We start from the raw sequence: 23,519 nt of genomic DNA, 5'->3' as shown, positions 1-23,519 counted from the left end.
AAATCGACTTCGGCCCTTTCTTCCAGATATTGTTAGTCCTTTACAAGAAGGTTTTATTCCGGGTCGTGGTGCTCCTGATAATATTATTGTGGTCCAAGAAATTCTGAATTTTATGAAGCACATAAAATCTAAGAAAGGTACTCTTGCTTTTAAAATTGATCTTGAAAAAGCTTATGATAGGATGAATTGGAGGTTTTTGGAGAGTACTCTCATTGCTTTTGGTTTTTCTATCATCACTGTTAATTTGATTATGAATTATGTCCGTACATCATCTCTTTTTATTATGTGAAATGGGAATAGATTGGATAGTTTTGCTCCTAGAAGGGGGCTTAGACAGGGTGATCCAATGTCTCCTTACTTATTTGTGTTTTGTATGGAAATACTTGCTTGTTATATATCTCATAAGGTGGTTGAGTGTGTGTGGAAACCAGTTTCTATCACTAGGAGTGACCCAAAATTTTCTCATTTGATGTTTGCAGATGATCTCTTACTTTTCTGTCAGACTACAAAGAGTCAGGTCCAAATGGTCATGCATTCTCTTAACATTTTTTGCAAGGCATTTGGTATGAAAGTAAATCTTGAAAAGTCTAAAACTTTTTGTTCTAAAAATGTGAATGCTCGTAGAAGAGATATTTTTACTAGTGTTTCTTCAATACGTTTTACTTTGGACTTAGGAAGATATATTGGAGTTAACCTTAATCATTCCCGTACCAGTAGGGCTTCTTTTCATTCAGTGATTGAAAAGGTGAGGGAAAGATCAGATTAGCTAATTGGAAAGGAAGGTTTCTAAATAAAACAGGGAGACTTTGCCGGATCAATTCTGTTACAGCATCCATTCTTATCTATCATATGCAGGTATCTTTTTTTTTTTTAAATTGGGTTTGCGATAAATTGTCTTCTATGATGAGACAATTCCTTTGGAAGGGTCAAGTTGATGGCAGAGGTCTTTCTCTTGTTAGTTGAAGGATCGTGTTCACTCCAAAGAAATTTGGTGGCATGGGTGTTATAGATCATGCGTGTGTTAATATATCTTTACTTGGTAAATTAGTTTGGCAACTTTTTTATTGTCAGGACAAGTCTTAGGTTGCTCTATTGAGGGAGAAGTATCAGAGAAATGAGGGAGTTTTAGATGGTCCTGTCCCTTGCAACGCTTCTCATGTTTGGAAGAGTATCTCAAATTCTTTTAGTGCTCTTAAGGATGTCTTCTCTTGGTGCATTGAGTCACTTGATCAATCTTTTTGGTTTGACAATTGGAGTATTGAGGGCCCAATTGTTTAATATGTCTCTTTTGTACATATATCTGACTCTGATTTAACTATTATAGACGTTTAAAAAGATGGTCAACGAAATCTCCATGATGTTTTCTCTAACATTCCAAAAGATGTCAAACAGTGTTTGAATGCTTATAATCTGGATTTAAATGTTGGAGAGAGTTCGGATTGGTCGTAGGGTGTAGCATCTTCTAGACGTTACTCAGTTAGGAGTGGATACAGTTGGCTAGTCAAAAAAAAGTTTGACTGGAATGAGCGTGATAATTGGTTGTGGGTATGGCGACTGCATATTCCTAAGAAGTACAAGTTCTTGATTTGGCTCAGTCTTCATAACGCTATTCTTATGGCAGAGTTTCGTTTGGGCCGTGGTTTAGCTTTATCTAGCACTTGTCATCGGTGTCAGAATAGTTCTGAATCCATTCTTCATTGTCTTCGGGAGTGCCCTAGTGCCAAGGAGGTTTGGAACTTTTTAGACCTGTATTCAGATAACTCAGATTTACGTGATTGGCTTTACAAAGGTGCAAATAGTGGAGATGTTTTTCTTTTCTTTTCGACCATTTGGTGGATTTGGAGAAGCAGGAATCATGACTTATTTAATACAGATGACTCTTGGAGTGCTAGTAAAGTGGTGAGTTTGATTCGTAGATCAGTAAGAGAGTTCTACACTATTTTTGCTATGCATCAATTTTTGTCTCCTCCTTCGCTTTGTTTGCATTGGGTTCCACCTCCAGTTCATTCTGTTAAATTGAATTGTGATGCTAGTTGCTTTGCTCCTTTTGGCTTTGCTGGTTTTGGTTGTATCATTCGCAATTCTGATGGATGTTAGTTGAAAAGTTGCACTGGAAAAGTCGAAGTGTGCAGTATTCTTTTTGCTGAATTGTATGCGATTTGGAGAGGTTTACTTCTAACTTGGGATAGTGGATTTCGTGAGGTTATTTGTGAAACATACTGTTTAGAAGCTCTTTTCTTGGTAAACCAAAGAATGCTTGGTAAGGATATCTCGGAATGGGATTTGGCAAAGCATATACAGGAGGTTATGAATTGGAATTAGAGAGTCTCTATTCTTTTAATTCAGAGAAATGTAAATAGTGTTTCAGATTATATGGCTAAAGCAGCTGCTTCTGGCGCGGACATTCACTCGAATTGGAGTCAACCATGGAGTGAGCTTCAACATCTAATAGATTTAGATATGAACCTAGCCATTTAATTTGTTTTTGTTTCTATTTTTTTTTTCTTTCTTTTCTGTTTAGTCACAAAAAAAAAAACTATATTTAGACTTAGTTTGGTAAAACTTTTACTTTTTAAAAGTAGCTTATAAAAGCTAGCTTTTTAAAAAGTTTAGCATTTATATTTGATAAATCAAATTAAAAATGACTTTTAATAAATACAAGTAGCAACAATTAAGTTTGGTAAAATAGTTTTTAAAATTTAAAAATATTATAAAAGACATAAATTTAAGCGTTAAATTTAAAAATTAGTTAATATACGAGGTTATATTAGACTTTTAAATTTTAAAAAGTACAAGCCAACTTTCAAAAGTTATACCTTAGTTGCTTTCAAAAGTATCACAATTGCAAGTACAAGCACATAGTATTTTTGATTTACCAAATACAAAATGAAGAGTTTGTGCTTTTAAAAAACACAAACAGCTTTTTAAAAAATTTTACTAAACCAAGCCTTAGTCGTTTTAAAAAAAAAAATGAAAGTAAGATCAATAAGTTGTCTAACACAAAATATTATACAAAGGAAGAAGATTTAATTTAATGTAAGTCCTAATATTGTATTATTTAATTATTTCAATAACATTTACAATTTTACATAGAGTGTGATAATAATAACAAAATCACTGAATGTGTGATGAATAATTAAACAAGTAATACAAAAACCAAGGCTATATATATTGCGCTTTAATTTGAGTACTATAATTGTGAGCTGAATGCCTTGAATTTTGAAAGGTCAAGCAAGACACCAACCACTGATCCAACAAGAGCAGCAAGTGTTACTAAGAGACAAAACATACTCAAACATTGTAAACCAATCCATTTCTCACTCCATTTTTGGATTTTCATTTGTTTGATGTACATCTCCACAGGGAAATAAACTGTTAAGGGCCAAAATCCTAATGCTCCAATCACTCCCATTATGTCATTAAAGAATGGAACCAACATTGATATAAAAGTTGTTACCACAACAAAAAATGATCTCCAAACTAGTCTCAATTTGTTTAGTTTGAAAGAGGGTAAAAATGGTATTTCCACCTTGTGTTCAATTTCAAGACTTGGCCATCTCTTAGATGCATGTTCTTCAACAAATGCAAAGAGGGGTTGGGAATAAACTTGGTATGCTCCCACAAGGTGAATGACTAGTGCTAAATTTGCAATGTCAATAAGCCAAATTGGATTATCAAATGCTGTAAGTAAATTTCCTGGTGCTGAGTTTCCAAATGCACCATAACCTATGCATCCACATAAGACATAGAATGTTGTTGTTGTTGCAATGCTTATCCTTGTAGCAAACATCATTGTTTTTAGTTCAAAAGGAGACTTTATGGTATCCTGTTTAGTCAGAGAAATATCATTATTGTATACTAATCAATTTATATAATAATAGCCAAAAGATATATTAAAATTTGTATTATTAATTTCGTTAGATCCCTCGAAATTATTGTTTAAAAAAATTAGTATAATTAGATATTTTTTAAATATTTTTTTATTCGATTTTTAGAGGAGAAAGAAAATAAAAAATAAGTAATTTTTTGAATTTTTCGAACAATTAGTATATAAAAATAGATATTTAAATTAATTAAATAATAACAAATTTTTAAAAAGATTGATTAAAAACTAAATTTTAAAGAATAGGTAGTATTTTTTTTAGAAAAATACTAATTTTATTTTCAAGTTGGGTTTTTAAAAAGTCCAGCGGATAAGGGTTTAAAAAGTCAACAGAAACAATAAATTTAGATAAAAAATAATAGTTCGATAAGACAATAAAATCAATATTTAATTTTGTTGTATATAACTATATATTAGATTTTCATTTGTTACCATTTATTTCTAACGCTTAAATTGATAAGTAGAGACACAAGAGATATCTAAAACTATTGCTCTTTTTTTTTTTTTTCTTGAGGTAAGAAAAATACTTCAACCAGGGACGGATCCAGAAAGTTTAGTATGGAGGGGCCGAATTTTAGATAATTTTTTTTTCATTCCATAAAAATAATTAACATATAGTTATTAGAGTTAGTTTTTCAAAAAGTTTATCAAATATATATATATATATAATTATAAATTTTTTTCACAATTTTATTTTTAATATGATAGTTACATAAAAAAATATAACAATATTAATAGTACATTATAAAATTATAAAGTACTAATAATTTATAGCGTGTTTAGTTGAAAATGATCACATATCTTATTAATTAAAATTAATTCTTTCAAAAAATTTTTAAAAATTAAAAATAAATGATAAATTATTAATTATTTGAAAGACACAATACCTTTATAGAATACAAGATATAAGATGTTTATATAAAAGTTTTTTTTTCAACAACGTAAATTTAGAAGAAAAATAAGTATTTTCTATAAAAAAAAGAATATCTAAAGTACATAATGTGATTACCAAAATATAACTACATAAGTTATTATTAATATAATAATATAAATTTTAAATATGTTAATATAAAATAAACAAATAATTTTTTTAAAAATAAATATAGAGATTATTATATAAAAACTAATTTGAAAGTTACAAAGACTTGAGGGTATGATATTAAATTAGTTAAGTGAAAAATATTAGTGAATTAAACAATTAAGACATAATTTTTTTTTTTTACCAAAGATAGGAGACTCGAACCCGCAACATCTTAATTGAGTATGGAGAGACTATGTCATTTGAGTTATTACTCATTGACAATTAAGACATAAATTTATCACATAATAAAAAATAATACATATAAAAATTCTAAATTATATAATATTTTTTATTTTTTAAATACATATCTCATATATAAATATAATTTCTAAAAATTTTGGGGGGTCGAGGCCACTACTCGCCCCCCTTTAGGTCCGTCCCTGACTTCAACCATGTTTAACACAAAAATTAGTCATTAATTAATTATTATGTACAAATATATATTTAGTATTCATAAAAAAATTGATTATGCTGTAAAATAAAGTTTTGGCTATTCTGTTATGATAAATTTTATTATTGTTCTATTATGTCAGGTTTGATTATTTTAATAATTAAATATTTTATTAAAAATTATAAAATAATATATATAAATATATACAAATATATAGTAAATAATTAAAAATATTTTTGAAAATTCATAAATATTCCCTCTCGTTTCAAACATTCTTCCGAAATTATCCTTATTTTTGTAAACAAACACCACCTTAATATAATTTAGATGTAATTTCACGTAAATACATTAAATTTCAAGTTTATGAATTAGTAAAAAAAAGACTTTTATTTGTCAATGAATAATAGCTCAAATGGCATAGTCTCTCCATACTCAATTAAGAGGTTGTGCGTTCGAGTCTCCTATCTTTGGTTTAAAAAAAAAAAAAAAACCTTTATTTGATTAAGAAATTAAAAATGATGTACCTGAATTTCAATGAGAATAAAAGAATATGAATATGCAAAGGCAATGTTTCCAAGAGCTAGAAATATCCCCCACACTTTATCAATCGGTAATTCTCCTTTAGCTCCTGCTAGGGTACCCATTACAGTACCATTTTCTGTTTCAAGAACCAACCATAAAAAAAATATTAGCCAATAATATATTTTTACTATACTCTTCTATAGGGGTGTTTGCGATGCGGTTTGGATCGGTTTTGAGTAAAAAACTCAGCCGATCTGAACACTAATTTTACTTGCGGTGCGGTTTGGATTGGATGCTTTTAAAAAAAATTCGATCCGATCCGATCCAATTTCAAGCAGTTTGGATTGGATTTGCGGTTTATAAATTAAAAAAATTAAATATATATAACAAGTCTCAACATCAAATTTTAAATAATCAACAATGACATAATAAGTCTCAATAATATCTTAAAAAGTCAACGATAACATAACGATAAAAATAAAATTATAGGTTAGTTAAAATAAATAAATAAATAATATTTTGAACATAAAATATTTATTAAATAATAATAATATATAAATAATATAAAAATCTATAAAAAATTGAACATGTTATAAGTATAATTGTAAATATAATAATAAAATAATAATATTATAGCACATTGTGCGGTTTGGATTAGATTGGATCGGTTATGAAAAATAGATCCGAAATCCGATCAAATCCAGCAGTTTGTAAAAAAATAGAATCCAATCAAATCCAAATTAGTGCGGTTTTAATCGATTTTCGGTTTGAATTGAATTGGATGAACGGTTTAATTTGAATCAGTTTGGATTTGAACACCCCTAGTCCTCTACATCTCAAAATGATAAGCCATTTTTATTTTTTATGCTATATTATTCATAAACTGTATAAAAATTCTAATTTATGATTCCTGAAATTGAAAATATATTTTTTAAAAATAAAATATTTTAATTTTTAAAATAATATATTTTTAATCTTTACTCATCAACCAACCATTAATATTTTACTAATATATCATGTTTAGCAATATATTAGTATATCACATGAATGAAACTTCTCTGAATCAAACCGTATTTTTTTTTTAAATACAACTTTCAGTTTAATTTATGTTTAAATATAATTTCGATTTAATTATAATATAAGTATGTGAAAAAATAGAGAGAAAAACTTGATGTAGGAAAAGACATATATAACCTGCCATTTTGATAATTCCAAGAATGAGACCAATTATGGAATATGTGAAGGACATGGCTGCAGCAAGTATTGAGAGCCATGAAATATTATGAAAATCAGGAAGTTGAGAGAAACCAAGTTGGATTATTCCAAACCCCATTAAATAACGGTTGCCATAAATAATACATGGGTCTTTTCCTTCAGATGAGTATATGCAATGAATTTTTGTTATTGCCCTGCCAAACAAACCATGTTAAATTTCATTTAAAAAACAATGCAATAGGATAAAGTGTTGTAACTAATCCTATCAATTATTTCTTGATATTGAAGTAATTTTAGTAACATGATGACTATATATACAGTTGAAATTATTTTAAAACTAAGCTTACAATTTCTCTTAGAGTAAAAGCTTGATTTAATTAGTCCTCTCAAATCTCATATGTAACTCAATTTGGTCCGTCAAATTTTAATTGACTTATATATGATGGTCAAATTAATTCCGCGACTTAGTTTGGCTTCTTGATTTCAAATGATCCAAATTCGATCTTCAAAATTTGATGATATATAATTCAATTTGACATTTTATGTAACATGTTACACCTTCACGAAATTTATGGAATGACAACGAAAAGATCAAATTAAATTATATTGTCAAATTTGGATGACCAAATTAAATTGTGGAGTTAAATTTTTGTTTTGATAGGTTATTATGCTAATTAATAATTACGAGATTGAATTGAATCACTCGAAAAATTTGAGAGACCAAATTAATAAATTCTTATTCCAATTATTTATTTCTCTAGTTTTATCCAAGAGTTAATTTTTTTTTTAAAATATCTAGTAACAAAAAAAATTTAATCAAAATCAGTCAGAATATAAATTTTGGCTATTTTTTTTCTCTTTCTAGTATTACCAATTTTTTTTATTATAAATATGTAATGACAACCTATATTTGATGAAATGTTAGCTTAAGAAAGTTTTACAAATAAAATAGAAATTAAACCCATTTTTCAAATTAAAATTAAATCTAGTGAACTATGACTAATTGATTTGAGTTGACATAATAAGAGGTAATAGTCGTAGTAGTCAATTTAAATTATTCCAAATCAAAATATTTAAATAATATCAACTCAAAGATAAAAAGTTAGGGTTAATAACTAAACTCACATCATGCTAAGAGAGGCCCCAATTGTATATCCTATTGTAGTTCCATAAAGATTTGCATATTGTATTATCCCACAAAAATAAACATTTTTCCCTCCTGCAATGGTATGCAACATTTATGTGACTATAGAGTTTTAAAATTATTCACTCAATAGAATCTAAAGAGATGAAAAATATTTTTCACATAATCCACTCAAAACATATATAAATAATTAATAACATGACACATCATATTGTAAAATAGTTTTGTTAGGGAATTAACTTTAATTTTGTCACCCAATAATCAACCCACAAAATAATAGTAACAGATGCTCAAAGGTTAAGGAGACAAAAAGAGAAATCTAAAAGAAGAAAAAAATGTTATTTTAAAAAAAATTGATTCCCAATCTTTTTCAATTAAGATTCACTTCAACCTATTTATTTATTCGGATCTTATTTTAAAAAATCGTCCAATTAAAATAGTCACAACATAGCTGTCTTATCATATTATATTGTAAAATTTCAGTATCAATATATTAATAATGAAATAATTTTAGGTTGTCAATCAAGATCAATATAAAATTCACTTAAGATGAAATTTTGTCGAGTTTATATTTTAAATATTTCTTTTAATAAAATTTCGGATATTCTTATTTTTAAAAATTTCAGATATTTTTTTCTTTTATATTAATGTTAATTGCATATTATCTATACAATGTTTAACTTTTAAGATTTTTTTTATTATTGAATTACTTAACATAACACGTAACATTTATTTTTTACATAAAAATTTGCTCAGACAACTAGCATATCTAACATAGTTTTGTTTGTATTTACCGAGAATGTTGCCAATGGCTTCCATGTAAGTGTAGCTCCTCTTGCCAGTAATAGGGTCTCCAGCACGATAACAATTTGCAAGAAAATATGAAGTATACAAAGTGACGAGACTAAAGAAGATCATAATAATAGGGCCAGCAATCCAACCTAATTGTGCTATCGACCATGCTACCGACAAAACTCCAGATCCAATCACTGCTGTTATTATATGAGAACTTACCGTCCACACAGTTCCTACACCAAAAAATATATAGTATCATAACAAATTATTCCATTTAAATAATAATTAATAAAACCCCATTGAAAATCTCTTCATATATAATGAAGGACAACTTCAATTATTCTTAGCCTAGTGTTATCTAAATAACACAGCTGTATTTCGTTATTTTCAAGGTACATTTATTGAACTATATGAATAATGTGTGTTTAATATTTATTAAGTAAATATTGTTTCAATTTTTTATTTCCGGAAAAATCTGGAAAATTTGAGAGCCGCTAGCAAATCCCAAACTAAAATTCAATTTAAAAAAAAAAAAAAGAACTCGAGAAAATAAAATAGAACTGATTACAAGAAAATCATAAAAGACTTGAATTCAATTTTTTTTTATTCATCTCCGTTGATAAAACTAAAATGAGAAAGAAAAGGAAGAGATTGTGATAACATTATAATAACATACATACATGGATTGGATTAATTTGTATTGTTACCTCTTCGTTTCGGGCGGCCGTCGTCGTCGTAAAGTGAGGCATCGTGATGGTGGCTAACGGTGGTTGTTGCGGCGGCGGAAGCGTTTTCATCAATCATCTTTGGTGTGTTATTCGTTGGAGACACCAAATATGAGTTTTCAGCCTTGCAAGTTGCAACTAATAAGTTGCATTCAAAATTTCACAAATAAAAGATGCAATGCGAAAAAAGGGTTTGGTTCGTTGAATTAAATAGGAGCAATAATTATGGCGCTTTGAATAAAAAAGGTCAAGGATTGACACATGTTTCAAATTTTTTTTTTTTGGTGACTAACAACACGTGCCAAATTTGTTGAACATATATTTATCTACTCATTTTTCTTTTAATTTTTAAATAATTTTTCAAATAAAATAATAGACATGTGTTTAAAAAAGTAATAAATGAATTTTAATGGGATTTAAAATTGTATTAATAAATAAAAAATATTTTTAAATAAATGAACACGTGTAATGTAATTAATATCTATTCAACTAAGTTAATTAAAGGTATTATTAGATATTTCGAGAAAATAAGTTGATATTTTTAATTCATTTAAATTAGGAGAGTAATTGTTATTAAAGATGTATAATAATATAATATTGTATCAGTAAATGATGCGAATAGTCCTTTAAATTTTTTATGTTATTCAGTTTAATTGTAACATCTCAGTTTTTCTTTATCATATTTATTATTCAATAACTAATTCATTAATTAAATTCATAGTAATTTGAATTTTACTTTCATGATAAAATATTAAAAGATAATATACTAAAAACACTAACATATCTAATTTAAAATTTGAAAAATATGAAAATAAATCCTAACTAACAATAAATAATCTTAAACCTTTTAAAATATAGTCATAACTAATTTTATATTTATTGAATTTGAATAATCTTTAGCTACATAAAAGGATAAGAAAAATATCTTTATTCTTTAAGTTTAATACAAAATCAAATTCAAATTTAATTAGGTAGATAAATCTGTTAGAAGATTAAACTAAAAAATCACACTATAACCAACCAGCCTGATATACTAGCAATATTTCGTGAATTTCTCAAGTTGTTGTTATGCGAATGACTTCGTTCAAAGTTCGTTTTAAAGCTAATTCAATTTTCTATAAATTTTGTCTAATAGCTATTTCTAAATTTCAAATAGAAAAAAAATTTATAGGGTTTATAAAGTGACGATTCAGATTGGACATTTTACTTAAACGCGGGTTAAATTTTTTTCTAACACAATATGTACATACCTAAGAGTCGAAAAATCATTATCTCTTCTCACTTCCTTACCTTTATTCTAAACCTTCGTCAAACTATCCACAAATTTCGATCCACTCATATATTGTTCGAGAATGTATCCTCTCTAAACTATGTAAACTATGGAGACCAAGAATATGAAAATTTTCTTTCTACAATAAAACCAATACGGACTCAAAGATTTGCATAAGATTAATATCTTCTGCAAACTCAATATTTATATTGAATTCATCGAAAGAATGAAATCTATCTATTAGTCAAAGATTCATCATACCTACATCAAAACACACACAAAGTCTAGCCATAGAACAAGTCTCTCTTCGCTAACATATGTGTGGTTCTTTTTCGAATGTAGTTGTTGTCGTCTTTGAGCATCTTCCTTTTTGCATTTGTTCTTCAACAACATCGTTATTATCGTCGTCTTCTTCGTCTTAGCTTCTTATTCTCTTATATATGTTTAGAAAATTAGAGTACATCAATTTTAATTCACATCATACAAATTTTGATGAATAGCACAAAAATTTTGGTGCACACGAAAAAATACACAATGCAAAAAATTTTGACAGACTACATGTCTAAAAACATTGACACTCAAATAACAAAATATATATGCCATAGAAATATTTAAAAGATCACAATTCACCCATCTAATTAACAAAATATCTGTGCTATGGATAAAAATTTTTATACTATGTGTACAGTTTTTTATGTCATATTAATAAATTTGTGTTATGTGTAAAAATATTTGTGCTATATGTAAATTTTTATGTTATGTCAATAAATTTATGTTCTTTCTAACAAAAAAATTTTGTGCTGAAAAAATACAAAAAAAATAATATATGCACGCATTTTTTATTAGATTTGTTCCAACTTAATTAAATTTAATTATAAAAATATTTATATATAGTATTTTTCTTTTCTTTTTTTTTTGGGAGGGGGGATTTTCTTCTATCGTAGCAATTCAAACCTCGACTAAACATTTTTATGAGTTACCATTTTTAAAACATTTTCTTATAATGTATTGTCCATGTTTATTCTTTCACTACTCTTTCTCTCATGTTTTCCACTATTACATTTACTTTTTAAGAGACCGAACAACTTATTTCCCATCTTCTTACATTATATACATATTTTTTTATCTTTCATTTCAATTTTTGTTTAATTCAAGTGTAAGGATTTTTGAAAAACTACACTTTGGAGAAATTAAACAATGTATGTTTTTAAGGATTTTAATTTACTTTAAAAATGCATATATAACCTACAAATTCACAAAAGTCTACCAAATTATTTTATCATTATTGTAGGGTTATATAGTAACGCGGTCATTTTGTTTAAGTAGTATGAAACCCTAATCAAGGTTATATTCGGAATACAAAAACTCTCTTAGGAGTTAGGACCTAGGAGTTTGAAACTTGAAAGTATGAATCCCTTCTGTGAATCTTGAATGCGTTGTTGTTACTCAAACCTAGGAAAAATCAATTGACATGCATGACCAATTCATGCATATGCTTTTCTTTGTTTTAGTTCATTAAAAAGCATTTCTTTCTTTTTGGAAATTATTGTAAGCAAAATTTTTTATTATATTATGCCAACGAATTATAGCTCAAATGTTATAATTTTTCCGTACTCAATTAAAAAATTGTAAATTTGAGTTTCACTCCTAATTTAAAAAAAAAAAAACTTATTATATGACGTGATTTTTGTGTCCTGCATGTATTTGGCCGGCACCTCATGTTTTATTATAAAAGTTTGATGTCTAACTTACCACTGTATCCAACAACTAAATCCAAAACCTCCATGTATAAATTATAATACTATTTTTCCCACTTTTTTATTTTGAATCTAATTGTTGCCATAGTTGTAAACTTGACGTTTTTTATTTACGACAAATATTGATCAAAACAAGTGTTCTCATAATTACGTCTTAATTAACTTTCAATAAAAATATTTATTTTAAATATTACTATAAAAAATGTATTGAGTATTGTCAGATTTATCATTTAGTATTAGTTTTTATTAGCAGCTTTACCAATAGATTTTTTAACTATTATTACAATTTAAAATTTTTTTGAGTAGTATGTGATAATAATATTTATTTGTCCCTATTAGATTATTAAATTTGACCTCACAACAATTTTTTACTCAACTTTTGGTACTTAACCGTCAATTTAAGAATTTTATATTAGATGTTCGTTAGAATGATCAATTCTCAGATTTAAACGAAATTAGTGTTATTTCTTAGAAATCAATTCGAAAGAATATTATTTATCTTCTTTTGAAATTAGCTTTAATTTTTGCGTAGCAATTACATTAATTGAAATAATTTTTCTAACTATGGATATCAATAAGAGTCTGCTTCTAATTGTGTTGGGAAGTGAATTTTTAAATAATTGTTTAGTAATATATATAGAAAGAGAGAAATTTTGATGGTAGTGTTAAGAAAAAAATTACTTAATTTTTAAAAAATATAAAATCTAAAACAATAGAATTTTAAATTATATATTATTATTTAAATTACTATTTTAGTGTTTTAATTGGTATATTAGATATTTTGAAGGCTAATCGTATTTTACAATAATAAAATATAATCATAACAATAATCATGCTATATGTACATAAAAAATAATTACTCATATAAAATACATATTAAAATACAAAATACACATTAAAAATAAGTTAAATAATAATGTATTTATACACAAATACATAATGGTTAATAGAGAATTTAATATTTAATTTTTTATGTACATATATTATTTTTAATATAAAATTATTGTCATGTTATATAAACTTTGCCCCCATTATAAAAAGAGTAAAGTATCGTTTTTGTCCCTAACGTTTGGGGTAAATTCTATTTGTGTCCTTAACGTTTAAATCGTCCTATTTGTATCCCTAACATTTGTAAAAGTGATTCATTCTCAATTATGTCTCACTTGGATGTGTTCGATTTTAATATTATACCCACTATTTGTGTTTAGATTCAATTATATCCCTAGAAAAGTGAATTATGTAAATGTTGTAGGAATTAGTTTCAACATTTGATAAGCTATTTTTCGGAGTATATCATCGATTCTATCCTAGACATTTGTATTCTAACTTCAAGAAGAGATTTTTAAAACTCAAAATAAAGCGCTCATAATATGTAATTAATGCTAGGATACTATTGAATCACTCTTATAAACGTTAAGGATACAAATAGGACGATTTAAACGTTAGGGACACAAATAGGATTTACTCCAAACGTTGGGGACAAAAACGACAATTTACTCTTATAAAATGTTTCTAGATCTGTCACTGAGTCTAATTCTCTCCGTAATGGCTTTCACTCCTCTTCATTCCTTCATCGTCGTCGCGACTCCCAAAATTATTCACCCCTCAAGTAATTAACTTGAACACACTTTAACAGAGGTGAATCTAAAAAGTCTTCATTTTTATTCAATTTTCTCTTATCTCATTTGACAATGATATATAATTTTTTGAATAAAACCCAAAATAGCCCCTGACAATTACCTCGAAAGACAATGAGGCCCTTAAAAAAAACCAATCCAGCCCTTGATAATTACTTCGAAAGGATAACGAGATTCCTGTGCCAAAAAAAGTTAATGTTATTTTTTTGGCACAAGGGCTAATCAGTCCAAAAATAAAATATCAGAAGATCGAATTGGGTATTTTTTTTTTCTTGAAGACCTCGTTGTCTTTTCGAGATAATTGTCAGGGATCGAGTGGCTATTCACTCTAATTTTTTATATCGGTTTTATCTAGCACTTTTAGTTTGAATATGGAAGAAAAAATGGTGTTGGACTCAGTCAGTGAATAGAACTCGGAATCCGTATATATATATATATATATATTTTGTGTGGATGAACTTCTGAGGTATAACTCGTTTTTTGCGCTATTGTTATTCGCCTTTTCTTTAATGGGGTGAGAATAACTCGGATATCGAAGAACATAGTAAGTGGGTACTTACAAAAGACACTCCGACGCTTAAGTTAGTAAGTGTTTAAGAGGTATAAGAATTCTACGATTATAGAATGTTAAATATGAAATAAAACTTATCATGTGTGTGTCTTGAGATATAGAAATTGGTGCCTTTTATAGACATGGAGTTGATAAATAGAGTTGATATTATGATCGTTGGTCATTAAGTCAGAATAATGGTTATTGAGATCGTCCGTTACAAACTTAGAATGAAGGCAAATAAAGTCGAGTTATGATTTATAATGCACAATAAAGACCAAGCTATAAGGTGACGAATCAAAGCTCCCAAGTTTTGTCTGCCGATCATATGATCAAAGCTAAGCTTAGAAAATTAAATGAGTTATAACTCGGTAAAAAGTTAGGTGAATGAATAATGATATGGTGAGCCCCAAGCTTAGTCGGGTTATTATGTCGGCATTTATTCAAAAAATAATTGAGTAGTAAGAGTTATTCAATCAAAATAGTTGTGTGGGGATACTTTTCCACTTAAGAACAATTTTTCATGACATACATATAACATTTGATTGTATGTGAACTGAAAAGTTCAAAAATAGATATCTATTGACGGAATTGATTGTATGGTCCAAGGATATAATGGTTAATTGTCTTGAAAATTTTTTCGGCTCACAACAACTTATTGATGACTTTCTCGCTCAAAACAATTAGTTATTGAATATTTATAATTTATAGTGAAAGTCATATGACATGAATAAGATAAATTGAGAAAATGAATATGTATAAAGTCACAACATAGATTGAATAATATATATTGTAAAAGTAAAAGAGTTCAAAGTAGAAAAATATACCTTAAAAATTGATAATGGTAGAAAAAAAGACGATATACATAAATGTCATACATGTCAAATGTGAATTATTTAATTTTATTTGTTAATATTTAAACTTTATTTCATAGAATTTGCATTAACTTGTTAATTGAATGATATAATAAATTTTATTTAGCTATGAAGTATATTTTTTGTGCAAAAATAGCAAATTTGCATGTTTATAATTATTTTTTATTTAATTTTCTGCATTAGACAAATAATAACATAAAATTTAATAGCATAAAGTATAGAACATATATTGAGAGGTGAATATAACTAATAAATTAGTAAATATTAGTTACACAAAATATAAATGTAAAAGTATGTGTGAATAAAATATATAATTTTACTTATGTAAGTAGAGAACTTTGAAAAAGTTAGCGAAATTGATAGGCGAGTTTGTACTCAAATTGGTTGAAAATCGAGTTTGTTCTCGGATTGGTCCATTGATCGATTATGAAATGTGAAATATTATGATACGTAAAAGGGAAGCAATTTGAATATATAAAGTACATACTTTATAAAAAGTTACGATAGATTGAAATTTGATAAGAGGTATTAAATAAAATCTTAAACAAGATTGTTGAAATTGGTTCAAAAATTTGAATGTAATTTAAGTTTTATGAACCTGAGGGGAGTTAAAATTATTTTACTCGTCCCATAGACGGCGCCAATTGTTCTTGTGTGGATGAACTTCTGAGGTATAGCTCGTCTCTTGCGCTGCTGTCATACGCTTTTTTTTTAATGGAGTGAGAATAACTCGGACGTCAAAGAACACAGTAGGTGGGTAGGTGGGTACCTGCAAAAGACACTCCGACGCTTAAATTTTTGGGCGAAAAGGTAAGCTGGAATATCAGATTGATCAGATTTAATGACATTTAGGGATTACCGATGTGTTGTCTCTGAGAATTAAAGAAGCTGAACTTTTATTGCAAGAGAAACTTTTTTGGTACCAGAAATCTAGAGAGCAATGGGTCAAGTATGGGGATAGAAACACTAAATTCTTTCATCTTTAGATTTTGGTGCGTAAAAACCATAATAAAGTACATTGATTATATGTTAGAGATGAGTCTTGGATATATATATATATATATATATTAGACTCTCCTTATATGTATATGAATACTTTATCTTTGGTACCTCTTAGAGGTTTTATGGAGAACTAGGGCTTTTAAACATGTTCTTTTGGGCTTTTATTATGTATATACTGTATGTAAATATTCTCCGGCCAGCCTTAACTTCGCAGGCTGAGTTAGGAGCGGCCAGCCTTAACTTCGCAGGCTGAGTTAGGAGCTTGTTATATCATTTTCTTGTCTCTCTACTTCTACTTTCTATTTAGTTATGCTTTTAAACCATAGATTTCTTTACACGCAAGTAATCCTGTTTTCTGGGCGTTGCGCTTTTTATTTTACGCTTTTTAACTTATCCGTTTTTCAAGGCTCTTCGTATACTATATCATTTTCAATATTATTATATATACTTTATTTTAGAGGTCGTAATATCACACCATATCTACTTTATGGTTTAAGCATAAAGTTTTGTGTGGTTGGGTGTTATACTCTTGCTTTTAAAATTGATCTTGAAAAAGCTTATGATAGGGTGGATTGGAGGTTTTTGGAGAATTCTCTCATTGCTTTTGGTTTTCCAATCATCACTGTTAATTTGATTATGAATTGTGTACGTGTATCATCTCTTTCTATTATCTAAAATGGGAATAAATTGGATAGTTTTGCTCCTAGAAGGGGGCTTAGACAAGGTGATCCAATGTCTCCTTTCTTATTTGTGCTTTGTATGGAAAGACTTGCTTGTTATATATCTCATAAGGTGGTCGAGGGTGTGTGGAAACCAGTTTGTCACTAGGGGTAGCCCAAAATTTTCTCATTTGATATTTGCAGATGATCTCTTACTTTTCTGTCAGACTATAAAGAGTCAAATCCAAATGGTCATGCATTCTCTTAACATTTTTTACAAGGTATTTGGCATGAAAGTAAATCTTAAAAAGTCTAAAACTTTTTGTTCTAAAAATGTGACTACTCGTAAAAGAGATATTTTTACTAGTGTTTCTTCAATACGTTTTACTTTGGACTTAGGAAGATATATTGGAGTTAACATTAATCATTCTCGTACCAGTAGGGCTTCTTTTCATTCGGTGATTGAAAAGGTGAGGGAAAGATTAGCTAATTGAAAAGGAAGGCTTCTAAATAAAGCAGGGAAATTTTGCCGGATCAATTATGTTGCAGCATCCATTCCTGTCTATCATATGCAGGTATCTTTTTTTCCAAATTGGGTTTGCGATAAATTGTCTTCTATGATGAGACAGTTCCTTTGGAATGGTCAAGTTGATGGCAGAGGTCTTTCTCTTGTTAGTTGAAGGACCGTGTTCACTCCAAAAAAATTTGGTGGCTTGGGTGTTAGAGATCCTGCGTGTGTTAATATATCTTTACTTGGTAAATTGGTTTGGCAATTTTTTCATTGTCAGGATAAGTCTTGGGTTGCTCTATTGAGGGAGAAGTATCTGAAAAATGAAAGAGTTTTAGATGGTCCGGTCCCTTGCAACACTTCTCATGAATGGGAGCGTATAAAGCTCTGTTGACCTTCGACAGTTTGCTGAATGCGGAGGAGGCTTATACATTCAAAATGAATAGTCTGCTACAGTTGTTTCATAGGGTATGGAGATGGGATGAGTCGGAAAAGAGTGAAACTCGAAGAGTTTGGTTGGAATGTTTCGGGGTGCCGTTGCATGCGTGGTCCATGGATACTTTTAGTATAATAGGAAGCCTATGGGGTGAGGTGGTTGGATGCGATGAAGGAACGGAATCGTGCCAGTCCTTTAGTGTTGGCCGAATCCAAATTGACACGTGTGTGTTAGATGTGATCAATGAATGGGTCCATATCACGATTGACACCAGTGGCTTTGACGTGTTGGTAAAAGAAGTGGGACGTGAAATTTTTGGGATGAATTGTCAGGCAGGAATTATGGAAGGTGAAGCAGTCAGATGCGAGCAACAGAAGAACATATGTGCAAGGGATTGTGATGTCACAGTTAGGTGGCCGGAAAATTCAATAAAATCGACGAAGTATACAGATCAAGCTGCAGAAGTAATAATGGAGGGACTGCGTGAGAAGGTTGAAGATAAGGACAACGTGGTAATTTCAGAAATGATTTTAAACGAATGGAGTTATGAACATTTAAGTTCTGATCAAATGAAATTAGTACCGTTTGATCCTCATAACTCTGGCATTCATGGTTCAGCTGATTTAGTGGGATATGAAGGAAGTACTAAAGGGGATTCAGAAGCTACGGTTTCCTGGAACTATTGCTGCAATGCTATTGGGCTAGCTAAGGAATATACAAGGCCTGCTACCAAAAAAACCAACCATGGACCCACCAAAGAAATAAACACCAGCACTCCTTTGTTGGGCCACGAACTAAACTCTAATGTAATGATACAAGCTGGAGACACGGGAAATGCTATTGGGCCGGGTTGCATGGGAACGGGTCAGCCTGGGGCAGTCTGGCAGTGTGGAAAGGCGTTACTCCATGCAACAACCACGCGCGAGGTGCATCCGATTGTGGGAGGCATGGTCATGGGACTCAGGCAACGACCACGATCTGGAGTTGGAGGCTGCGAGGGGTCGACGGGAAGGGGAGGTCCGGTGTAGCGGAGAGAAGCCGGGACGGAAGGCGGCGGTAATGGTTCATTGGCGAGACCGAGGATCCCCGTAGAAGCCGAACCATGCGAATCTGCTGGGGACTCCGAAGTGGCTACTGATGATAGGCGAAGAAAGGTCGGGAGCAGAGGAGATCTGATAATGGAGGGAGGATGCAGTAAACTACAAGTGTTTGGGATGTCTGAACGGGCCCGAGAGTCCAAGGATAGAGATGACGGACAGAATAATGGACACTGTAATGATGTGTCTTATGAGAACAGTGACGAAGATCAACGTAATGGCTGTAAAGCACCTGAAATTGAAGTGACTTGCCACCAAATTTTACCAGAGATTCAGGAACGAAATGAACTTAGTGATGATAAGGATAGTGAGGAGGACAGAACGCTTGCGGAGGATAATGAAGTTAGTGATAATGAGAGTTCAAGATTGAAGGAGCAGCTGATAGAGAACAAAAGGGTTTGGGAATTGGCAAAAGAGTCAGGAGCCAAATTATATGATGAAGAAGAGGATATTATGGCAGGACTTCAACAACAGAATGAAGAAATTGCTCGGAAAAAAAGGCTGGCAAAACAGAAGGCAAAAGCTAGACGAAGCAGACCCAAAATAAGCAGATGTCGCGCTCAAGACATGTCAGGGACATAGATAAAAACACAAGATACTTCCACAACATAGCTTCGGCGAGAAGGAGAAACAATAGGGTTGATGCATTGGTTATTAATGGAAGATTGATAAGGAATCAAGCTAGAATCAAGATTGCAATTAGGGACTTCTACAAGGACTTGTATCACCAGGAGAAGTCGCCGTTGGTGGGGTTTAGAGACAGTTTGGTGGAGAAGATTAGTGAGGCTGATGCTTTGGCTTTGGAGATACAACCGACATCTGAGGAGGTTAGAGAAGCAGTGTGGGATTGTGAATCATCAAAGGCTCCTGGTTGTGATGGCTATAACATGAATTTCATAAAGAAGTGTTAGGATGAAATTGGCTCTGAGTTCACGGGAGCGGTGTTGGGCTTTTTCCAGTCCTCCAGTTTACCGGCGGATACTAATCTCACTTGGGTTGCATTGGCTCTTAAGTTTACTGGAGCAAAGGAAATCAAAGACCTTAGGCCTATCAGTATGGTTGGATGTGTATACAAAGTCATTTCTAAGATGCTGGTTAGGAGAATGCGAACAATAATGCCACGGCTTGTAGGTGAGACACAGAGTGCTTTTGTTAAGGGCCAGAAAATCCATGACGGGGCTCTTATTGCTTGCGAAACTGTTCAGTGGCTTAAAATGAGAAAAAAGAAAGCAGTGATAATAAAGCTAGACTTCCAGAAAGCATATGATAGAGTCAAGTGGAGCTTCGTGGATCTTGTTCTACAGAAAATGGGGTTTGGAAGAAGGTGGAGGGGGTGGGTTATGGAGTGCGTCAGTACCTGCTCTATGTCAGTCTTGATAAACGGTTCGCCCTCTAAGCCGTTTAAGATGGAAAGGGGTCTACGACAAGGTGACCCGCTGTCTCCGTTTCTGTTTGTCCTTGTCGTTGATGTGTTACATAGGATGCTTGGGGAGGCGGTTAGAAACGGACGCATATCTCCACTACTGATAGGTAGAGATCAGGTTGAGCTGTCGCACCTTCAGTTTGCAGATGACACCATTCTGTTCTGTCCTCCGGAAGAAGAGACAGTTAAGAACTACAGGAGAATTCTTCGCTGTTTTGAACTGATGTCATAAGTTGGACTGAGATATCAGCTAGCAAGGAGGACCGCAAGAGGTGGTTGATGGGTTTCTGTGCGATTACATGGAACATCTGGCTAGAAAGGAATCGAAGAATTTTTCAGAACAAAGGAAAAGGAGTTGATGAGATCATTCATATGTCTTTCATGAACTATAAGGAGTGGTTAGGTGTGGATCCTTTTTGTTGTTAATGGCAATGCCGAAGATGACAAGGGGATAAGCATTAGTGTTGTTAGGAGTTGCCTATATTGCTTTATGATGCTCTTTGGTTCTTTCTGTTATTTCGCTCCACTTGTTGTGTTGAGCTTCTCTCTTTCAAAAAAAAATTTATGTTTAAATATAATTTCGATTTAATTATAATATAAGTATGTGAAAAAATAGAGAAAAAAACTTGATGTAGGAAAAGACATATATAACCTGCAATTTTGATAATTCCAAGGATGAGACCAATTATGGAATATGTGAAGGACATGGCTGCAGCAAGTATTGAGAGCCATGAAATATTATGAAAATCAGGAAGTTGAGAAAAACCAAGTTGGATTATTCCAAACCCCATTAAATAAGGGTTGCCATAAATAACACATGGGTCTTTTCCTTCAGATGAGTATATGCAATGAATCTTTGTTATTGCCCTGCCAAATAAACCATGTTAAATTTCATTTAAAAAATAATGCAATAGGATAAAGTGTTGTAACTAATCCTATCAATTTCTTGATATTGAAGTAATTTTAGTAACATGATGACTATATATACAGTTGAAATTATTTTAAAACTAAGCTTACAATTTGTCTTAAGAGTAAAAAGCTTGACTTAATTAGTCCTCTCAAATCTCATATGTAACTCAATTTGGTGCGTCAAATTTTAATTGACTTATATTATATGATGGTCAAATTAATTCTGTGACTTAGTTTGGCTTCTTGATTTTAAATGACCCAAAAATCCAAAATAGTTATTAAAATCTGACTTTGTGATCCAAATTCGATCTTCAAAATTTGATGATATGTAATTCAATTTGACATTTTAATCCCTCATGTAATATGTTACACCATCACGAAATTTATGGAATGACAACGAAAAGTTCAAATTAAATTATATTGTCAAATTTGGATGACCAAATTAAACTGTGGAGTTAAATTTTTGTTTTGATAGGTTATTATGCTAATTAATAATTAAGAGACTGAATTGAATCACTCGAAAAATTTGAGAGACCAAATTAATTAATTCTTATTCCAATTATTTATTTCTCTAGTATTATCCAAGAGTTAAAATCAGTGAGAACTTGTGTTATTTAGTATTTATTAATTGTTGTAACAATTAATAAATATTAAATAATACAAGTTTTAGTCACCAAAAAAAATAATACAAGTTTTGACTTTTTTTTTCTCTTAGCATTATTAATATTTTTTATTGTAAATATGTAATAACAACCTATATTCGATGAAATGTTAGCTTAAGAAAGTTTTACAAATTAAATAGAAATTAAACTCATTTTTCAAATTAAAATTAAATCTAGTGAACTATGACTAATTAATTTGAGTTGACATAGTAAGAGGCAATATATAGTCGTAGCAGTCAATTTAAATTATTCCAAATCAAAATATTCAAATAATATCAACTCAAAGATAAAAAGTTAGAGTTAATAAGTGAACTCACATCATGCTAAGAGAGGCCCCAATTGTATATCCTATTGTAGTTCCATAAAGATTTGCATATTGTATTATTCCACAAAAATAAACATTTTTTCCTCCTGCAATGGTATGGCATATGCAACATTTATGTGACTGTAAAAGGAGTGACTTTAGAGTTTTAAAATTATTCACTCAATAGAATCTAAAGAGATGAAAAATATTTTTCACATAATCCACTCAAAACATATATAAATAATTTTGTCACCCAATAATCAACCCACAAAATAATAGTAATAGATGCTCAAAGGTTAAGGAGATAAAAAGAGAAATCTAAAAGAAACAAGAATGTTATTTAGAAAAAAAAATTGATTCCCAATCTTTTTCAATTAAAATTCACTTCAATCTATTTATTCTGATCTTATTTTAAAGATGCGTCCAATCAAAATAGTTGCAACATAGCTGACTTATCATATCATATTGTAAAATTTCACGTATCAATATCAATATATTAATAATGAGATAGTTTAAGGTTGTCAAACAAGATCAATATAAAATTCACTTAAGATGAATTTTTGTTGAGTTTATATTTTAGCTGTTTTTCTTAATAAAGTTTCGGATATTTTTATTTTTTAAAGTTTTAGATATTTTTTCTCTTATATTAATATTAATTGTATATTGGATTAGTT

General features: G+C 30.0%; 1 protein-coding gene and 1 pseudogene across 1 annotated transcript; both read right to left on the bottom strand.

The window, feature by feature from the left end:
- Positions 3,065-10,018, bottom strand: LOC107611871 (amino acid permease 4-like). The gene is made up of 6 exons (XM_016313753.2): positions 9,739-10,018; positions 9,031-9,264; positions 8,218-8,311; positions 7,072-7,286; positions 5,880-6,013; positions 3,065-3,826 (listed from the first exon to the last, which is right to left on the bottom strand). Exons 1-6 carry the CDS (start codon positions 9,833-9,835, stop codon positions 3,191-3,193), a joined length of 1,410 nt encoding a protein of 469 aa, XP_016169239.1. The 5' UTR covers positions 9,836-10,018; the 3' UTR covers positions 3,065-3,190.
- LOC107611733 overlaps positions 21,484-23,519 on the bottom strand; it is a 4,262-nt pseudogene continuing 2,226 nt past the window's right edge.

Source organism: Arachis ipaensis, chromosome B08 (assembly GCF_000816755.2).
Source record: "Arachis ipaensis cultivar K30076 chromosome B08, Araip1.1, whole genome shotgun sequence".
NCBI lineage: Eukaryota > Viridiplantae > Streptophyta > Magnoliopsida > Fabales > Fabaceae > Arachis > Arachis ipaensis.
The sequence above is the reverse complement of the archived record's forward strand: the minus strand, read 5'-3'. Positions and strand labels throughout refer to the sequence as shown.